Below are 18042 nucleotides of genomic sequence, written 5' to 3' on the forward strand. Positions count from 1 at the left end.
TAGCCAGGTAGATTGTATCAAACCAGACACTAACTTTCAAATTCTCATTTGCTACCAATTTCAAGACTGGGCACTCATTCTTCCCATCAGCGGGATTGGGTCCTCCTCCCCTCCCCCCCTTTTTCCCCCCTCTAGAAGGTTGAAAAAACTGAACCTTCGTGCTTACAGGAATTCCTTTGCTGGCAAGGTGTGTTCACGAACTGCAGTCCCTCTGTGCTATGAACATCTACACAGACACTCTCCCGCATGCTCGCTTGTAGATCCACCAGCAGCAACTTAGAGACTAGACTTGGACTCTATTTTAAAGAGATACCAAACAAATCCAAAGTGTCTAAGAGTGAGAGTTTCCCTGCTCTCCCCTGCATCTTTGTGGGTTCAGTCATAAGGCTGTTCTGCTTTGAAAAAACAGTAGCCCAATCTTTCCTCAGTACCTGAGTCACCACAGACTGCTTCCTCAAAGAATTAGCATGGAGACATTCATGTTCCAACAACATAGTCTCCCCAGTAGGCTGACCAAACACAGCCACTTGGTTATCATAGGGCTTTTTAAATTCCCTGACAATTTTCATTCCATCTGAAGCCTTCTTAAAGCTACCCACACTGGATCTTTCCAAAGCAAGGTCAATGGATCTATATACCTCAGAAAGACTCTGGCAGTTCGGAACTGAAACAAGTCTCCCAAACAAACTGTTGCTTTCTCTATACAGTGATTCACCCTCCAGTAACTCAATCAAATCACTTCCACACCCCTCCGTTGCAGCAAACTGCTTGCAAAAACTACCATAAAGATTTTTCTCTTCAGGAATCTTTTTAATCAGCAATTAATCGTTCACAGAAATTCTGCCCTTACCCTTTTCACCTAGGGCTTGCTCTAAAGCAGTGGTGGGCAACCTGTGGCCAGCACCACTTCCTGCGGCTCCCATTGGCCAGAAACGGTGAACGGCAGCCACTGGGAGCTGCGGGAGGCTGTGCCTGCAGACCGTCAATGTAAACAAACTATCTCACAGCCCGCCAGCAGATTACCCTGACGGGCCACGTTCAGCCCGCGAGCTGCAGGTTGCCCACCACTGCTCTAAAGGAACATTTTTCCTGAGCAACAACAGACTCTTTCTGAGTTTCACTTAAATCCAGAATCACCTCTGGGACAACTGATAAACTTTTAAGTAGCCTAAACTGAGAAGCACCTTCTGTCTGCTGCACAGACAAAGAACTAGAGAGAAACTTTTCCTCAGCAGGCATGCTGCTGCTGCTATTGAAAACAGACAAATAACTGGAGATAACCTTTCCTTTGTCCCGGCACCCAGGGCAGATTTCAGACACATACCTGGAAAGTGAGACAGCTTCCTTAGCAGGCAAGTTGCCACTCCCAACAGATAAACTGTTCTCCACAAATAGCATCTCATTACATTTAGCTACTTTAAGCAAATCACTTCTCCCTTTTTCAGGCTTACTTTCACAAATTTTACTTGCCAATAATCCATCGCTCATAAAAAAAATCTACCCTTTTCTTCCTCAATTAGGGCTTCAACTTGACCATCAACTTCAATCCGTTCTAGAGAAACATTTTCTTGACCAGTGAGTTTTCTCTGTGCTTTAATCTAATTCCAGATTCACTTCTGAGATACTAGACAGACATTCAGAAAATTCATTTATACATAAACTGCTTTTTTGCATAGACAAACAGCTATTTTCCACCTTCCCCAGGTTAGTGTCACCCTTTCCCTGGCCATGGCAAAACTGGTTAAACACAGGCAACTGCTCAGAGTCATATAATATACCAACATTGTTAGAAACTGAACTTTGAAGATGATACAGTTTCTGCTGTTCTTCCGTTGCTTTTTTGACTTGGAGCTTAAGTCTGTGGGTTCTTGTTGCATCTGGAGAACCCTCTCCTTAGCAGACAGCCGTTCCATATGCCTTACTGAGCTTCTTCTTCCAGCTGGGCCAAGGCTTGCTTCTCTTGCATTCTAAGTTCTGCCAGTCTTTGTTCATGTTCAAAACACAGCCTTTCTCTTGGGGCTTGCAGTTTCATTGCTTCTGCTGATGCCATCCGGCTCATGGTCACTGATCTTTAACCTTTAAAACTCTTAATATCAAAATTCAAATTTTAATAGAGCTTAGGGTTCTGATCCAAAGCTTAATTGACCTGGTTCTGGGGATCCTGCCAACTATGCTACCTTAACTGTGCCTCGGTGGCTCACGACTGAGGATGTCAAATTCAGGATGAACTGCTAAGAAAAAGAGCAGATAGCCACCAGTCTTAGGGTGTAATCCCCCATAGGATATACCAAACCAGCAACAAAAGTAAACTTTTGTTTCACCACACTGGCTAATAAGAAAATATAAAGGCAGTTTTTACAGGCTTTTCAGTTCTTATATCATCACCAAAAACACTGGATTCAGAGATGACTGGTTTTTTACAACCAGTCTCATCAAATGAAAGATTCTTCTGATCCCAAAGGACCAGCCACACACCCAGGTTAATATATAACTTATAGATCTTACCCAAAAATCATGCTGATGCCAATCCTTTAGTATCTAAAATCTAACAGCTCATTCATAAAAAGAAAGAAAGAAAGGTGAGAGTTAAAATTGGTTAAAAGAATCAAATACATACAGCAATTGCAAAGTTCTTGGTTCAGGCTTGTAGCAGTGATGGAATAAACTGCTGGCTTAAGTCAATTCTCTGGAATACATCCACAGCTTGGATGGGTCATTCAGTCCTTCGTTCAGAGCTTCTGTTTGTAGCAAAGTTCCTCCAGAAGTAAGCAGCAGGATTGACGACAAAATGGAGGTGTTTCCAGGACCTTTTATAGCTTTTGCCATGTGGACGGCATCCCATTGTTCTTACTGTGGAAAATTACAGTAATAAGATGGTGTTTGGAGGTACATGGGCAAGTCACATGTTCATGCCCAATTTCGCTCAGTCATTGCAGGACGCCATTACCTACACTCCAGACAGCACGTTTACATGACAGTCCATTCAGTGTAGGTGGGCGTCTCCCATGGTCCATTGTCAACCAAGTGTTTCTTGATGAGCCACTTCATTTGAATAATCTCTTCAAGATGTGCTGGCTAGCTACCTTGTGGGCGGTATCCCAGGAGCAAACATTTGAAATACAGGTATTAAGCCAATACTCATAACTTCAAATACAAAAATGATACATGCATACAGATAGCATAATCATAACCAGCAAATCATAACGTTTTCGTAGACACCTCACTTGACAACCTTTGTACAATATTTGCTGCAAATATGTAACAGTGATTGCAACAATGATCTATATGGTTATATTTTAATGTCACACCAAGCCATCCGCATAGGTATATAAAGTGTGTGTGTGATCTACATTTTTTAGATTGACCTCTCTCCATCCCAGCCCCCCCGCAAATCCATCTAAAAGACCGTATTTTCATTTACCCTGAGGTAAATAGGGAATATTTTTTCTATTGAAAATGATGGGGGTAACGATGATATAAAGCTGATGTTAGCAAGATCTGAGTCAGGCCCAGAATCTTAAGGACTACTTCACAATATGGACTATGATATGAAGCATGTTACAAGAATAATAATTTTGCAGAAGGCGGAGCTAGTTGGGGTGGCATAATAATTAGGGCTGTCAATCGCAGTCAATTCACGCGATTAACTCAAAAAAAAATCATGATTAAAAAATTAATCAGTATTAATCGCAGTTTTAATCACACTGTTAAACAATAGAATACCAATTGAAATTTATTAAATATTTTGGATGTTTTTCTACATTTTTATATATATTGATTTCTGTTACAACACAGAATACAAAAGTGCACACTGCTGACTTTATATTGTTTTTATTACAAATCTTTGCACTGTAAAAATGATAAAAAATAGTACTTTTCAGTTCACCTCAAACAAGTACTGTAGTGCAATCTCTAGCATGAAAGTGTAACTTACATATGTAATTTTTTTTGTTACATAACTACACTCAAAAACAAAACAATGTAAAATTTAAGAGCCTACAAGTCCACTCAGTCCTACTTCTTGTTCAGGCAATCGCTAAGACAAACAAATTTGTTTACATTTACAGGAGATACTGCTGCCTGCTTCTTATTTATAATGTCACCTGAAAGTGAGAACAGGCATTTACATGGGACTTTTGTAGCCATCATTGCAAGGTATTTACATGCAGATTTGCTAAACATTCGTATTCCCCTTCATGCTTCAGCCACCATTCCAGAGGACATGCTTCCATGCTGATGACGCTCATAAAAAAAAAAATACATTAATTAATTTTGTGACTGAACTCCTTGGGGGAGAACTGTATGTCTTCGGCTCTGTTTTGTCCGCATTCTGTTATAGTAGTCTTGGATGATAATTCAGCACATGTGGTTCATTTTAAGAACACTTTCACTGCAAATCTGAGAAAATGCAAAGAAGGTACCAATGTGAGATTTCTAAAGATAGCTACAGCACTTGACCCAAGGTTTAGAATCTGAAGTGCCTTCCAAAATCGGAGAGGAATGAGGTGTGGAGCATGCTTTCAGAAGTCTTAAAAGAGCAACACGCCGATGCAGAAACTACAGAACCCGAACCACCAAAAAAGAAAATCAACCTTCTGCTGGTGGCATCTGACTCAGATAATGAAAATGAACATGCATCGGTCCACACTGCTTTGGATTGTTATCAAGCAGAATCTGTCATCAGCATGGACAAATGTGCTCTGGAATGGGGGATGAAACATGAAGGGACATATGAATCTTTAGCGCATCTGGCATGTAAATATCTTGTGACACCAGCTACAACAGTGCCGCAAGAACACCTGTTTTCACTTTCAGGTGACATTGTGAACAAACAGCAGGCAGCATTATCTCCTGCAAATGTAAACAAACTTGTTTGTCTGAGCAATTGGTTGAACAAGAAATAGGACTGAGTGGACTTGTAGGCTCTAAAGTTTTATATTGTTTTATTTTTGAATGTAGTTATTTTTTGTACATAATTCTACATTTGTAAGTTCAACTTTCATGATAAAGAGCTTGCACTACAGTATTTGTATTAGGTGATTTGAAAAATACTATTTCTTTTGTTTTTTACAGTGCAAATATTTGTAATCAAAAATAAATATAAAGTGAGCACTGTACACTTTGTATTCTGTGTTGTAATTGAAATCAATATATTTGAAAATGTAGACAACATCCAAAAATATTTAAATAAATGGTATTCTATTATTGCTTAACAGTGTGATTAATCATGGTTAATTTTTTTAATTGCGCGATTAATCGTGATTAATTTTTTTAATCGTCTGACAGCCCTAATAATAATACCTCTTTCTCTCACACAGCACGATGAGTCCCAAAGCTCAGAGCAAAGATATAAACCCCTGAAAGCAATGAGCTATACTACAAACAACTGTGGAATTTTTAACTATACAAAGATAATAGTGCAACAATATTAACATTAAGCATGAGTCTAAACTTACACATTAGGGATTCAAACTTTGCATGTTTTATACACTGAGTGGACTTGTTTTGTACATATGGGAACTGTGAGTTTATTACATCTTAATACGCCTCTGAAAAGGATATTGTTCTCCCTCTCAATTATATCTGTAATAAGGGAACCACAGAAGAAAAGAGCAAAAATCCAGAATTACCCACTGCCCATGACTTGCTTTCTCACGCAGGTCATACACACTGTCCAGTGACTTATTTTTGAGACTGCCATTAGAAACCAAACCCTGTTTATAAATCCAAGAAGAAATTTTTTTGTAGGCCACCATTATCAGCGCCTGAAAAATAAAATGCACTAAAGAAAAGCAGCTGGAGTCCATTCAAGATATTCCTTGCCCTCCTCCCACTCAATGACTTTGTCTCACAGATAAACAAAGAAGCAGAGGGTAAACTTACCATGTGCTTGTATTTCCATATTGCAGTGAGGACTTTGGCTGGAAGTTGTAACAGTACTGAGAAGATGTGGCTATGTTGACAGTGTGTATAATCTGCTCCTGGGTCTGTACTGGCTTAATTTGTGAACAGCACTAGCAGCTATTTCCATCCAAGCTTGAGCCTGCTTTAAGCAAACCACATGCTGGAGCTAATTAGCCAGACCTTCTGTTTCAGTAATCACCATCACAGAGGGAAGGGAAACAGCCACCCCACCGCCTGAGAGGCCAGGGCACCTCTTTGCTGAAATTCCAGCATCTTTCCCTCCTGTTTCATAAAGGATCAACAACAGCCAGGCATAGTCATTCCTAACAACTCACTGGATGGCAAGCAGGAAAAACAACCACAAAGCCAGAGCTTTAGATCAGACTCAGCTCTGTCTCAAATGTTCCTGGTTTCTTCCTCCTGCAAACAGTTCAGTTTGTGTCTGCAAGACTCTGCTGTACTACCTGGTGGAAGGTAAGTGGGGATTTTTTTTTTTTAAAAGGCTGCATCTCAGCTGCTCATGTTACTCCACTGCCCGGACACTGCACACTCATTCCTGCATGAAATATTCAAGGGATTATCTTGTAATCAACTGTATAATCAGACCAGGCAATGGGTGCTGCTTAGCCTTCAACCCTGGGGCTGAAGCAATGCTTCAGGGAGACAAGTCATTGTTGACTTAGGTTTTCCTTGAGAGAGGAATTTTATCTCCTTGTGAAAAGCTAGGGGAAAGGCATTGTTCCCACTGGAGTCTCAAGTCTTCCTCTCTCTTCAGACTAAAATCTCTCACTGCCACTTCCCCCTAAGAAGAGGAACAGCTGTAGGAGCAAAAATGAGGTTTGACTAGAAAGTTTCTACAGCATATATTAAATAACCAGCTAGTCTAGCACCGCTTGCAATAATAGACTATATTACACAGACATTTGCTTCCTCTAATGGGTTTAGGAGCAGGGATAGAACAGTAGAAAATCCACCCACTGAGTATTAGCATCACAGAAATTTCCATATGATTCCTTCACTGGGAAAGGATTGGTTTATGACGGGTAAGGGTGTGTGTGTGTGTTCGTTCTTAGCAGAACACCTATGTGCTGCATGCACAAAGATGCTCACCTCAGTTTGATCTCTGACCAGTTTTGAGTTTGATTGCTGCCCTAGTCTTAACACAGCATCTAGCACAGAGGTGGGCAAACTACAGCCCGCCGGCCACATTCAGCCCACGGAACCCTCCTGCCCGGCCCCTGAGCTCCTGGCCCAGGAGGCTAGTCCCGGCCCCTCCCCCGTAGCCTCTGGGCAGTCGGGCAGCGCAGTTGCAGAGCCGCGGCCTGACTGGGTGCTCTGGGCGGCACGGCTGTAGCACCTCCAGCCACCGGTGTTCCAGACAGCATGGTCAGGGAGCAGGGGGGGTTGGATAGAGGGCAGGGCAGTTTTTGGGGTGATGGTCAGGGGCGTGGGTGTGGATAGGGGTCGGGGCAGTCAGAGGACGGGGAAAAGCGGGGCTGAATGGGGACAGGGATCCCGGGGAGGACAAGTCAGGAATGAGGGGGGGTTAGATGGGGTGGCAGAGGGCAGTCAGGGGTGGAAGGTCCAGGGGTGGTCAGGGGACAGGGAGTAGGGGGTGGTGGATGGGGTAGGAGTCCGGTGGGGGGCCGTCAGGGGACGGGGGCATTGGATGGGGCAGGAGTCCCGGGGGAGCCATCAGGGTGAGAAGCTGGGAGGGGAGGGTCGGATAGGAGGCAGGGGCCGGGCCACGCCTGGCTGTTTGAGGAGACACAGCCTCCCCTAACCGGCCCTCCATACAATTTTGGAAACCCGATGTGGCCCTCAGGCCAAAAAGTTTGCCCGCCCCGATCTAGCACTTTCTACATCATGAAATAGCAGGATATGCTTCAGCTGGACTGAAGGAAATAAGACTAAAAACAGTACCTAAGGAATTATCCCAAGATTTGTTCATCTTGGCTAATTTATAGTCAATGTTAGACATGGTGGGCCTGATACTGCTCTCTCTTACACGGGTGTAACTCTCTTGATTTTATAGAGTGACCCCTGATTTACTGGGGTGTGACTGAAAGCACAATCCAGTCTGTCATCTAATGGTTAGAGCAAATGACTAGGAGTCAGGACTCCTGGGTTTCATTCCTGACTGTTTCAGAGTAACAGCCGTGTTAGTCTGTATTCGCAAAAAGAAAAGGAGTACTTGTGGCACCTTAGAGACTAACCAATTTATTTGAGCATAAGCTGACTGTGTCATAGATTATTTTGTGGCCTTGGGCAAGTCCTTTAACTTCTCTACACCTCCACCTACCCATCTGTCAACGAGGGATAATAACACCTAGTGTTCCTCACATGCATGTTGTGATGCTTAATCCATTAATGTTTGCAAAGTGCTTTGAGATACTTGAACGAGAAGTGAAAAGCAATACCATTCATTATGAGAGCTGGAAGAAAAAACGGACCGATTTTTTCACCTGTTTGTCAACAAATTTCAAAATTCAAACAATTTTTTGACCTGCTCTAGTTAATCTCTCATTTAGAATGCCAGGATCGAATACTTCCTGGTTGTCCTGCCAGTAGGAATCAGTGGTAGCAAAACACCATACAAATCGTAGGGGCAGCTGCAAAATGTATTCTGATATTCAGGTTTTGAACAGTTTGTCTTTCAGTTATATCCTTGGGCAGGAATGTTACGGAAATAAAGAACATAACTTTCAGGTTACGGCAAATGCAAGAATCATGAACAGGGGAGAGAGGCTTCAAATTGCTTTGTAAGCCCTTTGGGGACCATCTTTTTTTGTTCTGTTTGTCCAGCGTCCAGCCAATGGGATCCTGGTCCGTGACTGGAGCTCCTAGGTGCTTTCGTAATACTGCTACTTCTAATTATACATAATACAATTAAATTACATGAAAATCCTTTTCATTGTCACAACTACTCCACTATAATTATTGTTTGCTAAGCCTGTTGGGCCTAATCCTACCAACACAACCACACAAAGGGCCTGATTTTTAGTTGTTCTTCATGTTGTGTAGCCATTTCCTCCTGTACAAGGAGGGTGTAAAATGTTACCACATCAGAAAGATAGCATTTTATATGACTTGAGCCAGGTATGAACAGTTATGTAAGGCGCAGAGTACTGGAGAGTTGAGGCTGTAAAGTTTACTAGTCCTGGGAGATCAGGGAGTACTCCAAGCAAGGCCTTGAACTTCTGCTTTCTCTTGATCGACCTTTTTAAACCCGCCTAATAAATAGTAAACCTGCTAGAGTAAGTGCCTTGCACTTGGATATTTTATTGAGTGGGGGGTTGTAGTGTATTTCTTTGACATAAGGTACAATATTGATAAAAATAAACAATAGTGCAATTAGACATTAAGACCTATAAAGAAAAGATCTGCCCATTAATTATGAGGCATATATAGGAACCTAGAACCAGATCCAACTATGGGTCTGTGTCAGCACAGGAGTCTGCCTGCATGCTTTCAAATTACTGGCTCCAAGACACCATAGCGATGGGCCCATTACAAATAAGCTAGGAAAGGCAAGATAACCATTAGACAGGGAAAGTTCTTATATGTATATTGTTGGGAAAAATATAGCCAGCTGAGTTAGATGGAGAAATGAAATCTTTTTATAGACTAAATCGTCTTATTGCAAAAGGCTTATCTAAGTGTCCTTGTCTTTCCCTAGGTACCTGGATATGGTGTTAGCTGATAACACAGAGCAGCGACAAATAATGCCATTAGACCAGATTGTGTTTCACCTGCTGGAGAGGAATGGTGCTTAGAAGTCTGTAAAAGTTGACTGAGAGATTACGTGCTTTTAATTATTAAGAAGTTATATAAAACTCCTCCCCAAATCCATTTAATGTTCCTGTAATCTATCTTCTCAAACGTGACAAGTTCACCAGTCTACCTCGGGTCTCTGCTGAAGTTGTGGGGTAAGTTCTGAATAGGTGACTGGGAGGCACATTAAAATGTTGTTACTTAAAATAAATAACAAGCCTTGCAAACAATATCCACAGTTAGAAATGTTGACATTGTAGGGGAGGAGGCAGGACTGGGGAAGACCCAGTTGGCGGTTCCTACCCTGCACCGAGCTCAGCTGCTAATCCCTGGCTGCACTGGGGAGGACAGGACTTCATCTTCTCCTGCACAACATCTGGGGCTGGGTCAGACCCACCTCCAGACTTCTCCCCTGGCTGCAGGAAGCTCTGCAAAGTCTCCCCTCTCCCCCCCCCACTTTCTGCACCCATTGCTCCTCAGCTGCAGGAAGAGGGATCCCTGTAAAGGGAGCTGCGCCCCCATCCGCCCTACCCCCGTGCATCCAGACCCCCTCATACCCACACCCTCCCCCTGAGCCTCACCCCCCATCCTCAGACCCCCTCTGCTGAGCCCCATTCCCCCTGCAGCTAGACCACCCTGACAAGCCATCTGCACCTGGATCCCCACCCCACTGAGACCCAACCAGCTGCACCTGGATCTCCACCCCACTGAGCCCCATTCCCCCAGCATCTGTCCCCCCTGCTGAGCCCCAACTACCTTCACCTGAAGCCCCATGCAGAGTCCCATTACTGTTGCACCCAGAACCCCCCAACAAACCCCTGCGCATCCAGATCCCCTCTGCACGCAGATCCCCCACTGAGCCGCCCGCACCCAGATTGCCCCACACAGAACCCTCTCAACCCACACCTGGATCCCCCTACACTAAGCCCCTCCACACTTGGATCCTGCCTTGCTGAGCCTGCCTGCCCACATCTGGTGCACCTGGCATGGAGGGGCAGGGTCCTGGGGTGTTTCTGGGGCAGGCCCGGTCCTTGCGCTGTGTCAGGGTTGGGTTCAGCCACACTGCTGAGTCCGTGTCCTGGAGGGAGCTGCACAGTGATCTTCCATCTCTGTGCAGTCAGGGGCCGATGCTCCCCAATGCCATGCTGGAGCCTCCACATTTATTTGACAAACACATTTTGCAGAATTTTAAAATATTGTGTGCAGAATTTTTTTTTTGCACAGAATGCCCTCAGAAGTAGGCTTTTAATCTCTGTGCCACAGTTCCCCATCTATAAAATGGAGTTAATCATACTCCCTTCTTCCCCACCCTTTGTGTGGCTTGTATAGTTGAATTATTGTCTCTTTGTGGGCAAGGAGTGTCTTTCACTATGTGAATGCATAGCACCTACTATAATGGAGCCTAAGAATTACCTGGGGCATCCAGGAGCTAATTTATTACAAGTAGTAATAACCTAGGACTTGGAAACTATTCAGGGATTGCAGGTAAATCAATAAGGAAAATAGCAAATACTCAACAATCTTACTACATAGTTTCACTTTTGTTGAAGCTACTGGCATAGACAGTTAAGCCCAGAATACAGCAGCAAAAGTGGTTAAGGAAAGTCACATAATATGGGCCAGACAGTGAAAATCAAAACAGGTCCATCTATGTTCCCTGTAAGCTGCCCGCTGGAGCAGCCGCCCAGAAGCGATTGAAGTGCCACCCAGAGCCGCTCACATCCAGCCGGGTGAGCACAACCCCTGCTGCTTTGCAGCCCTCTGCCTTGGAGCCCCTGCTGCTCCTGGGACCCTCCTGCTGGTTGTGCAGAGCACGGTTAGGGGGGAGGAGGGTGCTGATGTCAGGGTACATCATGTCAGGCACCCCAGCAGGGAAGACGGGACAGCCTCACTCAGGACTCTGAGCAGGAGAGGGTCTGAGGTCTGAACCCTGTTCTGGGTGGAGAGTGCCTTTACCTTAAAGAGACAGTGCATGGTCTCTCAGAGACTTCCCCAGCACCCAGCAAACATAATCTGTCTGTCTCGACACACAGACACACACACACACACACACAGTCTGTGTCTCTACACACACACACACCTCCCAACACATACTTGTGTTGTTGTTTGTTGTTACTTCTTGGTATTTCCTGCAATGCACATGTATTCTCTGTAATTTTATTCTTTCAAAATGTGTTCTTTTAGTTTTTTAATTGGTCTATGCATTTCATAATTGTAATTTCTCTCTTACATTTAAATTTAGTTATTTGAGTAGTGAGTTCTAAAATGACTAACCTGTCCTAGCTGTAGTAATTATCCCTATGGTAACTTTTTAAAAATATATATTCTATCTAGGTTTTCTGTTTCTACTGGTAGCGCACATCTGCACATTAGCTCGGTGCACATAACAAAATTTATTCCGCACACGGATGGAAAAAATTGGAGGGAACATTGAGGTCCATTGATTTCAATAGAGCTACACTGATCTCCACCTGCTGAGAATTTGGCCTTACATACTGTGACAAAGTGGGACTGTTCTTAATGTTTCCTCTGAATAGTGTGGGGGTGCCTCAGTTTCCCCTATGCAGTTCTTAAGTATCTAGGTGGTGGGGTAAGGGTGTATGATCATTGCAGAGCCCTAGAGGGCAGGTGTGTGCAGGGGTCTGGACACAGAGAAAGGCCGACACCCTGTTTCCTAGCAACTGATGGCCTGGCCCTTCCCCCCTGCAAGGTGAGAGCTAAAGGGTTGGAGAACAAAGGAATCAGGTGCCCTCCTGGCCTGGGAAAGGGACAAAGCCCAGAGGAGGAGAGGCTGGAGGGAGGTTCAGTTTGGGGCTGGCTGGGGACATGGAGTGAAGTGCAGATGTGGTTGTCTGGCTCACTGCCCCCCAAAATGGACCCGGCTGAGGGATCCTGTTCTCTGCACCTACAAGCTCTGTGTTAGACCATGTTTCTGTCATGTAATAAACCTTCTGTTTTACTGGCTGGCTAAGAGTCACGTCTGACTGTGAAGTTGGGGTGCAGGACCCTCTGGTTTCCCCAGGAGCCCCGCCTGAGCGGACTCACTGTGGGAAGCGCACGGAGGGGCAGAGGGTGCTGAATGCTCTGAGGTCAGACCCAGGAAGGTAGAAGCTGTGTGAGCTTTGTGTCCTGAAGACAGGTGCTTACAGAAAGGAGACTTCCCCAGAGTCCTGACTGGCTTCATGGGGAGCAGTTCCAGAGCATCGCCCAGGAACTCCATGACACATACATACTAAGCAAGTAACTTTCCTATGAGTAACCTGTAACTCCTTTGGAAAATCTTGGCTACTGTCTGTAGTCCAATTTTTTATAGCTCAGCATGCTCTTTTGACTGGGATCTAAGTCTTGTGGGACAACCAGATAGACCAGGCTACTCCTGCTAATTGAGACAAGAATGATGAAAAGGATGGTGCTCAGCTATGCATAACTAGACATATGATGGGTTGTTTATAAAACTGAACACAATCCACCTTGCCCCTGGTGAAATTCCTAACTATGCAAAACTCTACTTCATAAGTTCCAGAAAACTGTGATACAGTCCCTTCTGCTTCTGTCTTGTGGATCGCCCTGCATATCCTTCCTATTCTGTTTAAGCCACTGTCTGATTCATTCCATTATTTGATTAGAAGGCTTGTCTGCAGCTATACAACCTCATGCTGTGATCTTGTAAGATTTCACAAGCTAGGAAGGATCAGGCTAGGGGAGAACTTTGATGAACCAAGTAGATGCAGGCCAGTCACATTGAGAGAGGGGGCAGCAAGCAGGGGCTCTGCCGCTTCCTCCTTTGCCCCCTACTCAGTGGTGGGGGTAAGGCTGCTGTCCCAGCAGTCACTTACGTCAATTCTTCTGCTCTGACAGTGCAGCTGATGATCTTGGTGACCCATATTCACCACCACAAGGAGCCAGCGTCGCTTGGGACAATGGCAACATGGAGCACAGGGGGAGTGGGTAGATGGAAAGAAATCATCACTGAATCAAAGACCTAGTCCAGTAGGAAATTCCAAGACTTTGAAATCTGGTTTCATCCTTAATCAGAATGAAAAGTCAAAAGCTCTGATTTTTTTCATAAAACAAAATATTCCATTTCAATCTTATCAAAAAGTATATTATCTAAATTAAAGCAGTAATCAAAATGAAATGTTTTGACTTTATTGAAATGAAGTATCTTGATAATGTCCCACAAAAATTTGGACAAATTTGAGACAATCCTGAAAAATGTTTATATTTTGTTGAATCAGCATTTTCTGACTGAAAACTCTTTTTGATTAGCTCTACTGGCAGCATTTGCTCGCAATATAGTCTTTTTTTTTCTATATTTGACCAGCAAATATACCAAGGTGCAAACCCCTCAGTCAAACCTGAGCATGCAATTCCCCGTCATGCTTAGCCTAGTTGGAGACACCTCTAGGGTTGCCAACTTTCTAATTGCAGCCCCACCCCTTGCCTCAGGCCCACCCTCACCCATTCCCCGAGGTCCCACACCCGCTCACTACATTCCCCCTCCCTCCGTGGCTCACTCTCCCCAACCCTCACTCACTTTCAGGAGGCTGGGGCAGGGTCTTGGGGTGCGGGAGGGGATGAGGACTCTAACTGGAGGGTGTGGGCTCTGGGGTGGGGCCAGAAATGAGGGGTTCAGGGTGTGGGAAGGAGCTCTGGGCTGGGGCAGTGTGTTTGGGGTGCAGGGGAGGTGGGGGCTCTGGGCTGGGGATGAGGGGTTTGGGGGGGGGGGTGTTCTGGGCTGGGGCAGGGGGTTGGGGCATGGGCTTACCTTGGGCAGCTCCCAGTCAGTGGCACAGCGGAGCTAAGGCCGCTCCCTGCCTGTCCTGGCACCACGCTGCGCCCTGGAAGTGGCCAGCTGGCCTAGCTCTTAGGCAAGGGGGCCACGAGACTCCATGCACTGCTCTCGCCCGCAGGCACCGTACCCCCCAGGTTCCATTGGCCACGGTTCCCAGCCAATGGGAGTGTGGAGCCGGTGCTCGGAGTTGGGGCAGCGCATGGAGCGCCATGCCCCCCCCCCACACACACACACCTAGGATCTGGACCTGCTGGCTGCTTCTGGGGTGCAGCACGGTGCCAGGATATGTAGAGACTAGCCTGCCTTAGACCCGCAGCACCTCTGACCAGCCTTTTTACGGCCCGGTCGGTGTTGCTGACTGGAGCCGCCAGGGTCCCTTTTCGACCAGGCATTCCAGCTGAAAACCAGATACCTGGCAACCCTAGACACATCAATGCACAGGACAAAGGCCAACCCAGGCCTTCTACCTGTGACATGTTTTATATCTCTTTGCGGGTGGCAATGAGTTGCTGGGACACTATGGGTATGTCTACACTGCAACAGAAAACATGCAGCACTGAGACTCAGAGCCCGGATCAGCTGATTTAGGCTTGCAGGGGTGAACATTGCAGTGTAGACATTCAGGCTCGGGCTGGAGTCTGAACTGTGAGCCCCACCCCCCCTTTAGGGTTTCATAGCCTGAGCCCAAATGTCTACATTGCAATTTTATAGCCCCATAGCTCAAGCCCTGAGAACCCGAGTCAGCTGAGCCAGGTTAGCTGTGGCCAGGCTGCAGGGTCTTTGATTGCAGTGTAGACATATCCTGTGCTCTAAAATGTAGGATGTGGAAGAGGTACCTCTGGGACACTTCTCACTTTTCTGTGTAGGGTAGGAAAGATTTGGAGCTGCTGGGACGTTTCCCCATGATTGTATGGTGATGGACAAATTTCCTGGTGGCAGGTTCTAACTACATGGAAGGGATGCATGGGAAAAGGACCGGCAGGACACTGATTTTTAGAGGTTGGGAAGAAGAAGCCACTAAGACATTCTCCCTGACTGTTCAAAATTAACCTTAATTGCATCTTCTGTGACACCACCACATGGCTAGCCCATTTCTAACATGGATATTTTGCTAGATACCACAGTCCAAATGTACCCTATGTAGAGAACATGGTGATTGACATCCAGGTTGTAGTTGGACCCACTTCTCTTCACACCTGAAATGTCCATTTTCTGACCAGACTGTTTTGTTTTTTTTTACAGGTGAAAAGTTTTGGCCCTGAGAGCTATTTACGAGATAGGACCATGGGGATTTATTGCAGGGTGAAGCATACCGATGCATTATCCTCCCAGTTTAATGGCAGTGTAGTATTTTTTCATGACCTTTTAAAGTGTAATTGTTTGCTGCAGGCAGTGGGCTGATGGCTATACCACCACAACCGAACAACAAAACCGGAGTTGCTGAAGGGGCTTGGCTGAAAAATATTGGCTAGTCTGACAATAAACTGCAGTCTGCACTAAACTGCATCGGCACAGCAGGCCTCCAGCTCAATAGGTCCAAATGCAAATTTAGACAAACTGAACTCTCCTTTCTGGGGCATACAATTTCACAGGCTGGACTAAAACCTGATCCAGATCATACCCTGGCAATTTCAAATGCTCTTCCTCCAACAGATTTTCAAACCTTATGTTCCTTCTTGGGTCTTACCTCCTGGTACACAAAATTCATAGGGGGAGGGATAGCTCAGTGGTTTGAGCATTGGCCTGCTAAACCCAGGCTTGTGAGTTCACTCCTTGAGGGGGCCATTTAAGGATCTGGGGCAAAAATTGGGGATTAGCCCTGCTTTGAGCAGGGGGTTGGACTAGATGATCTCCTGAGGTCCCTTCCAACCCTGATATTCTATTTTATTCTATATGAGTAAGTACTTTGTAGTGTACTGAAATGGGTGGCCTCTGTCAATTGGAGCTGCATGGTACCTGTACAGATGCTGACACCGCTGTAAATTCTCAGTCATGCAGATTCCTGGCCGCCTAATGTTCCATCTGATGTTTGCTCCTCCTTCTGTTCCACTATCTGGGAAGTCAGGAGTCATGGATTTTACTCTGAATGGGAGAAGACTTGGACTGATCCTGATCTCTGGCAGTCTGGTGTTCCAGAGTTTGTAACCCTCAGCTGAACAGGCCAGTCAGTTAGGCCCTGGGCTCTGTCATCAGTCATGCGTTGTTCAGTCATAGCTCCTGTGCCATGATATGGTGGAAGATGTGGTTTCTAAAGGCAAGCTGGGCCCATTAAGACCCTAAAAGGGCCATACTGGTACCTTGAAATGGCCTGATTAATGAACAGGAAGCCAGTGCAGACCGCAAAGCAGTGGTGTTATATGTGATCTTTGGCCCGTCCCACTTAAGAGAGATGTTGCCCTGGGTTATAGCTTCTCCACAGGCCTTTGCCTTCAGTCCCAGATAGCGATTTGCAGTAAAACCAACTTGGAGGTGCTGAATGCATGGATCACTGAGGCCTAATCTTCCTCTGAGAGGAAAGGACAAGGTCTTGTTTCTAGTCAAAGATAGAAGAAGGTGATTTTGATGACTTGCTATTTGGGTATCCAAGAGCAACAATGAGTCTAGCACAGAGGTGGACAAAGTACAGCCCATGGGCCACATCCGACCTGCGGGGCCCTCCTGCCCGGCCCCTGAGCTCCTGGCGCGGGAGGCTAGCCCCCGACCCTTCCCCGGCTGTCCCCCCTCCCCCGCAGCCTCAGCTCACTACGCTGTCAGCGCAAGGCTCTGGGCGTCGGAGCTGCGAGCTCTTGCCAGGCAGCACAGCTGCAGAGTTGCGGCCTGACCCAGTGCTCTGTGCTGTGCAGCGGTGAGGCTGGCTCCAGCCGGACGGCACAGCGGCCTGTCCTGGTCCTCTGGGCGGCGTGGCTGTAGCGCCGCCAGCCACCGGTCCTCCAGGCAGCGCGGTAAGGAGCCAGGGGGATTGGATAGAGGGCAGGGGAGTTCGGGGTGGTGGTCAGGGGCCGGAACGGTCAGAGGGTGGGGAACATGGGGGTTGAATGGGGGCAGGGGTCCCGGGGGAGCAGTCAGGAAGGGGGGGGGGTTGGATGGGGCGGCAGGGGGCAGTCAGAGGCAGGGGTTCCAGGGAGGACGGTCAGGGAGAAGTGGTAGTTGGATGGGACAGGGGTCCCAGTGGGGCAGTCAGGAATGAGAGGAGGGGCTGGATGGGGCGGCTGGGGTCAGTCATGGGACAGGGAGGGGTGGATGGGGCAGGGGTCCCAGGGGGGCCTATCAGGGGACAGGAGGGTTTGGATAGGGCAGGAGTCCCAGGGGGGGCCATCAGGGGGTGAGACGCAAGGCGGGGGTACGCCTGGCTGTTTGGGGAGGCACAGACTCCCCTAACCGGCCCTCCGTACAATTTCAGAAACCCGATGTGGCCCTCAGGGCAAAAAGTTTGCCTGCCCGTGTTAAGACATTGTATGTATGTATGTATGTATGTATGTGTCTTGATTTTGACAACTTTTCTATCCACTTATGCCAAATGCTTACTTCTGCAAATGTGAGTTATGGGATACTTAACATAAGTGAACAGG

At 46.3% G+C, this 18042-nt stretch overlaps 1 protein-coding gene and 1 long non-coding RNA gene across 3 annotated transcripts in view; one reads left to right on the forward strand and one right to left on the reverse strand.

The window, feature by feature from the left end:
• Positions 1 to 6015, reverse strand: part of ANO2 (anoctamin 2) — a 279390-nt gene extending 273375 nt beyond the window's left edge. The window contains exon 1 of one of the 2 annotated variants that reach the window (XM_043529325.1): positions 5884 to 6015. In XM_043529325.1, the coding sequence (XP_043385260.1) occupies positions 5884 to 5902 (19 nt within the window). In that variant the 5' untranslated portion in view covers positions 5903 to 6015. Of the gene's footprint in view, positions 1 to 166; positions 257 to 5883 lie in introns of those variants that run through there. The other variant, XM_043529245.1, reaches the window with a different exon arrangement.
• A 75-nt stretch (positions 6016 to 6090) lies between these two features.
• Positions 6091 to 16129, forward strand: LOC122463036. Its single transcript, XR_006286002.1, has 3 exons — positions 6091 to 6378; positions 9584 to 9833; positions 15716 to 16129. It is a non-coding gene; the product is annotated as an uncharacterized LOC122463036 (long non-coding RNA).
• The last annotated feature ends 1913 nt before the right edge of the window (positions 16130 to 18042 follow it).

The sequence above is a fragment of the Chelonia mydas genome, chromosome 1, assembly GCF_015237465.2.
Source record: "Chelonia mydas isolate rCheMyd1 chromosome 1, rCheMyd1.pri.v2, whole genome shotgun sequence".
Classification (NCBI taxonomy): domain Eukaryota; kingdom Metazoa; phylum Chordata; order Testudines; family Cheloniidae; genus Chelonia; species Chelonia mydas.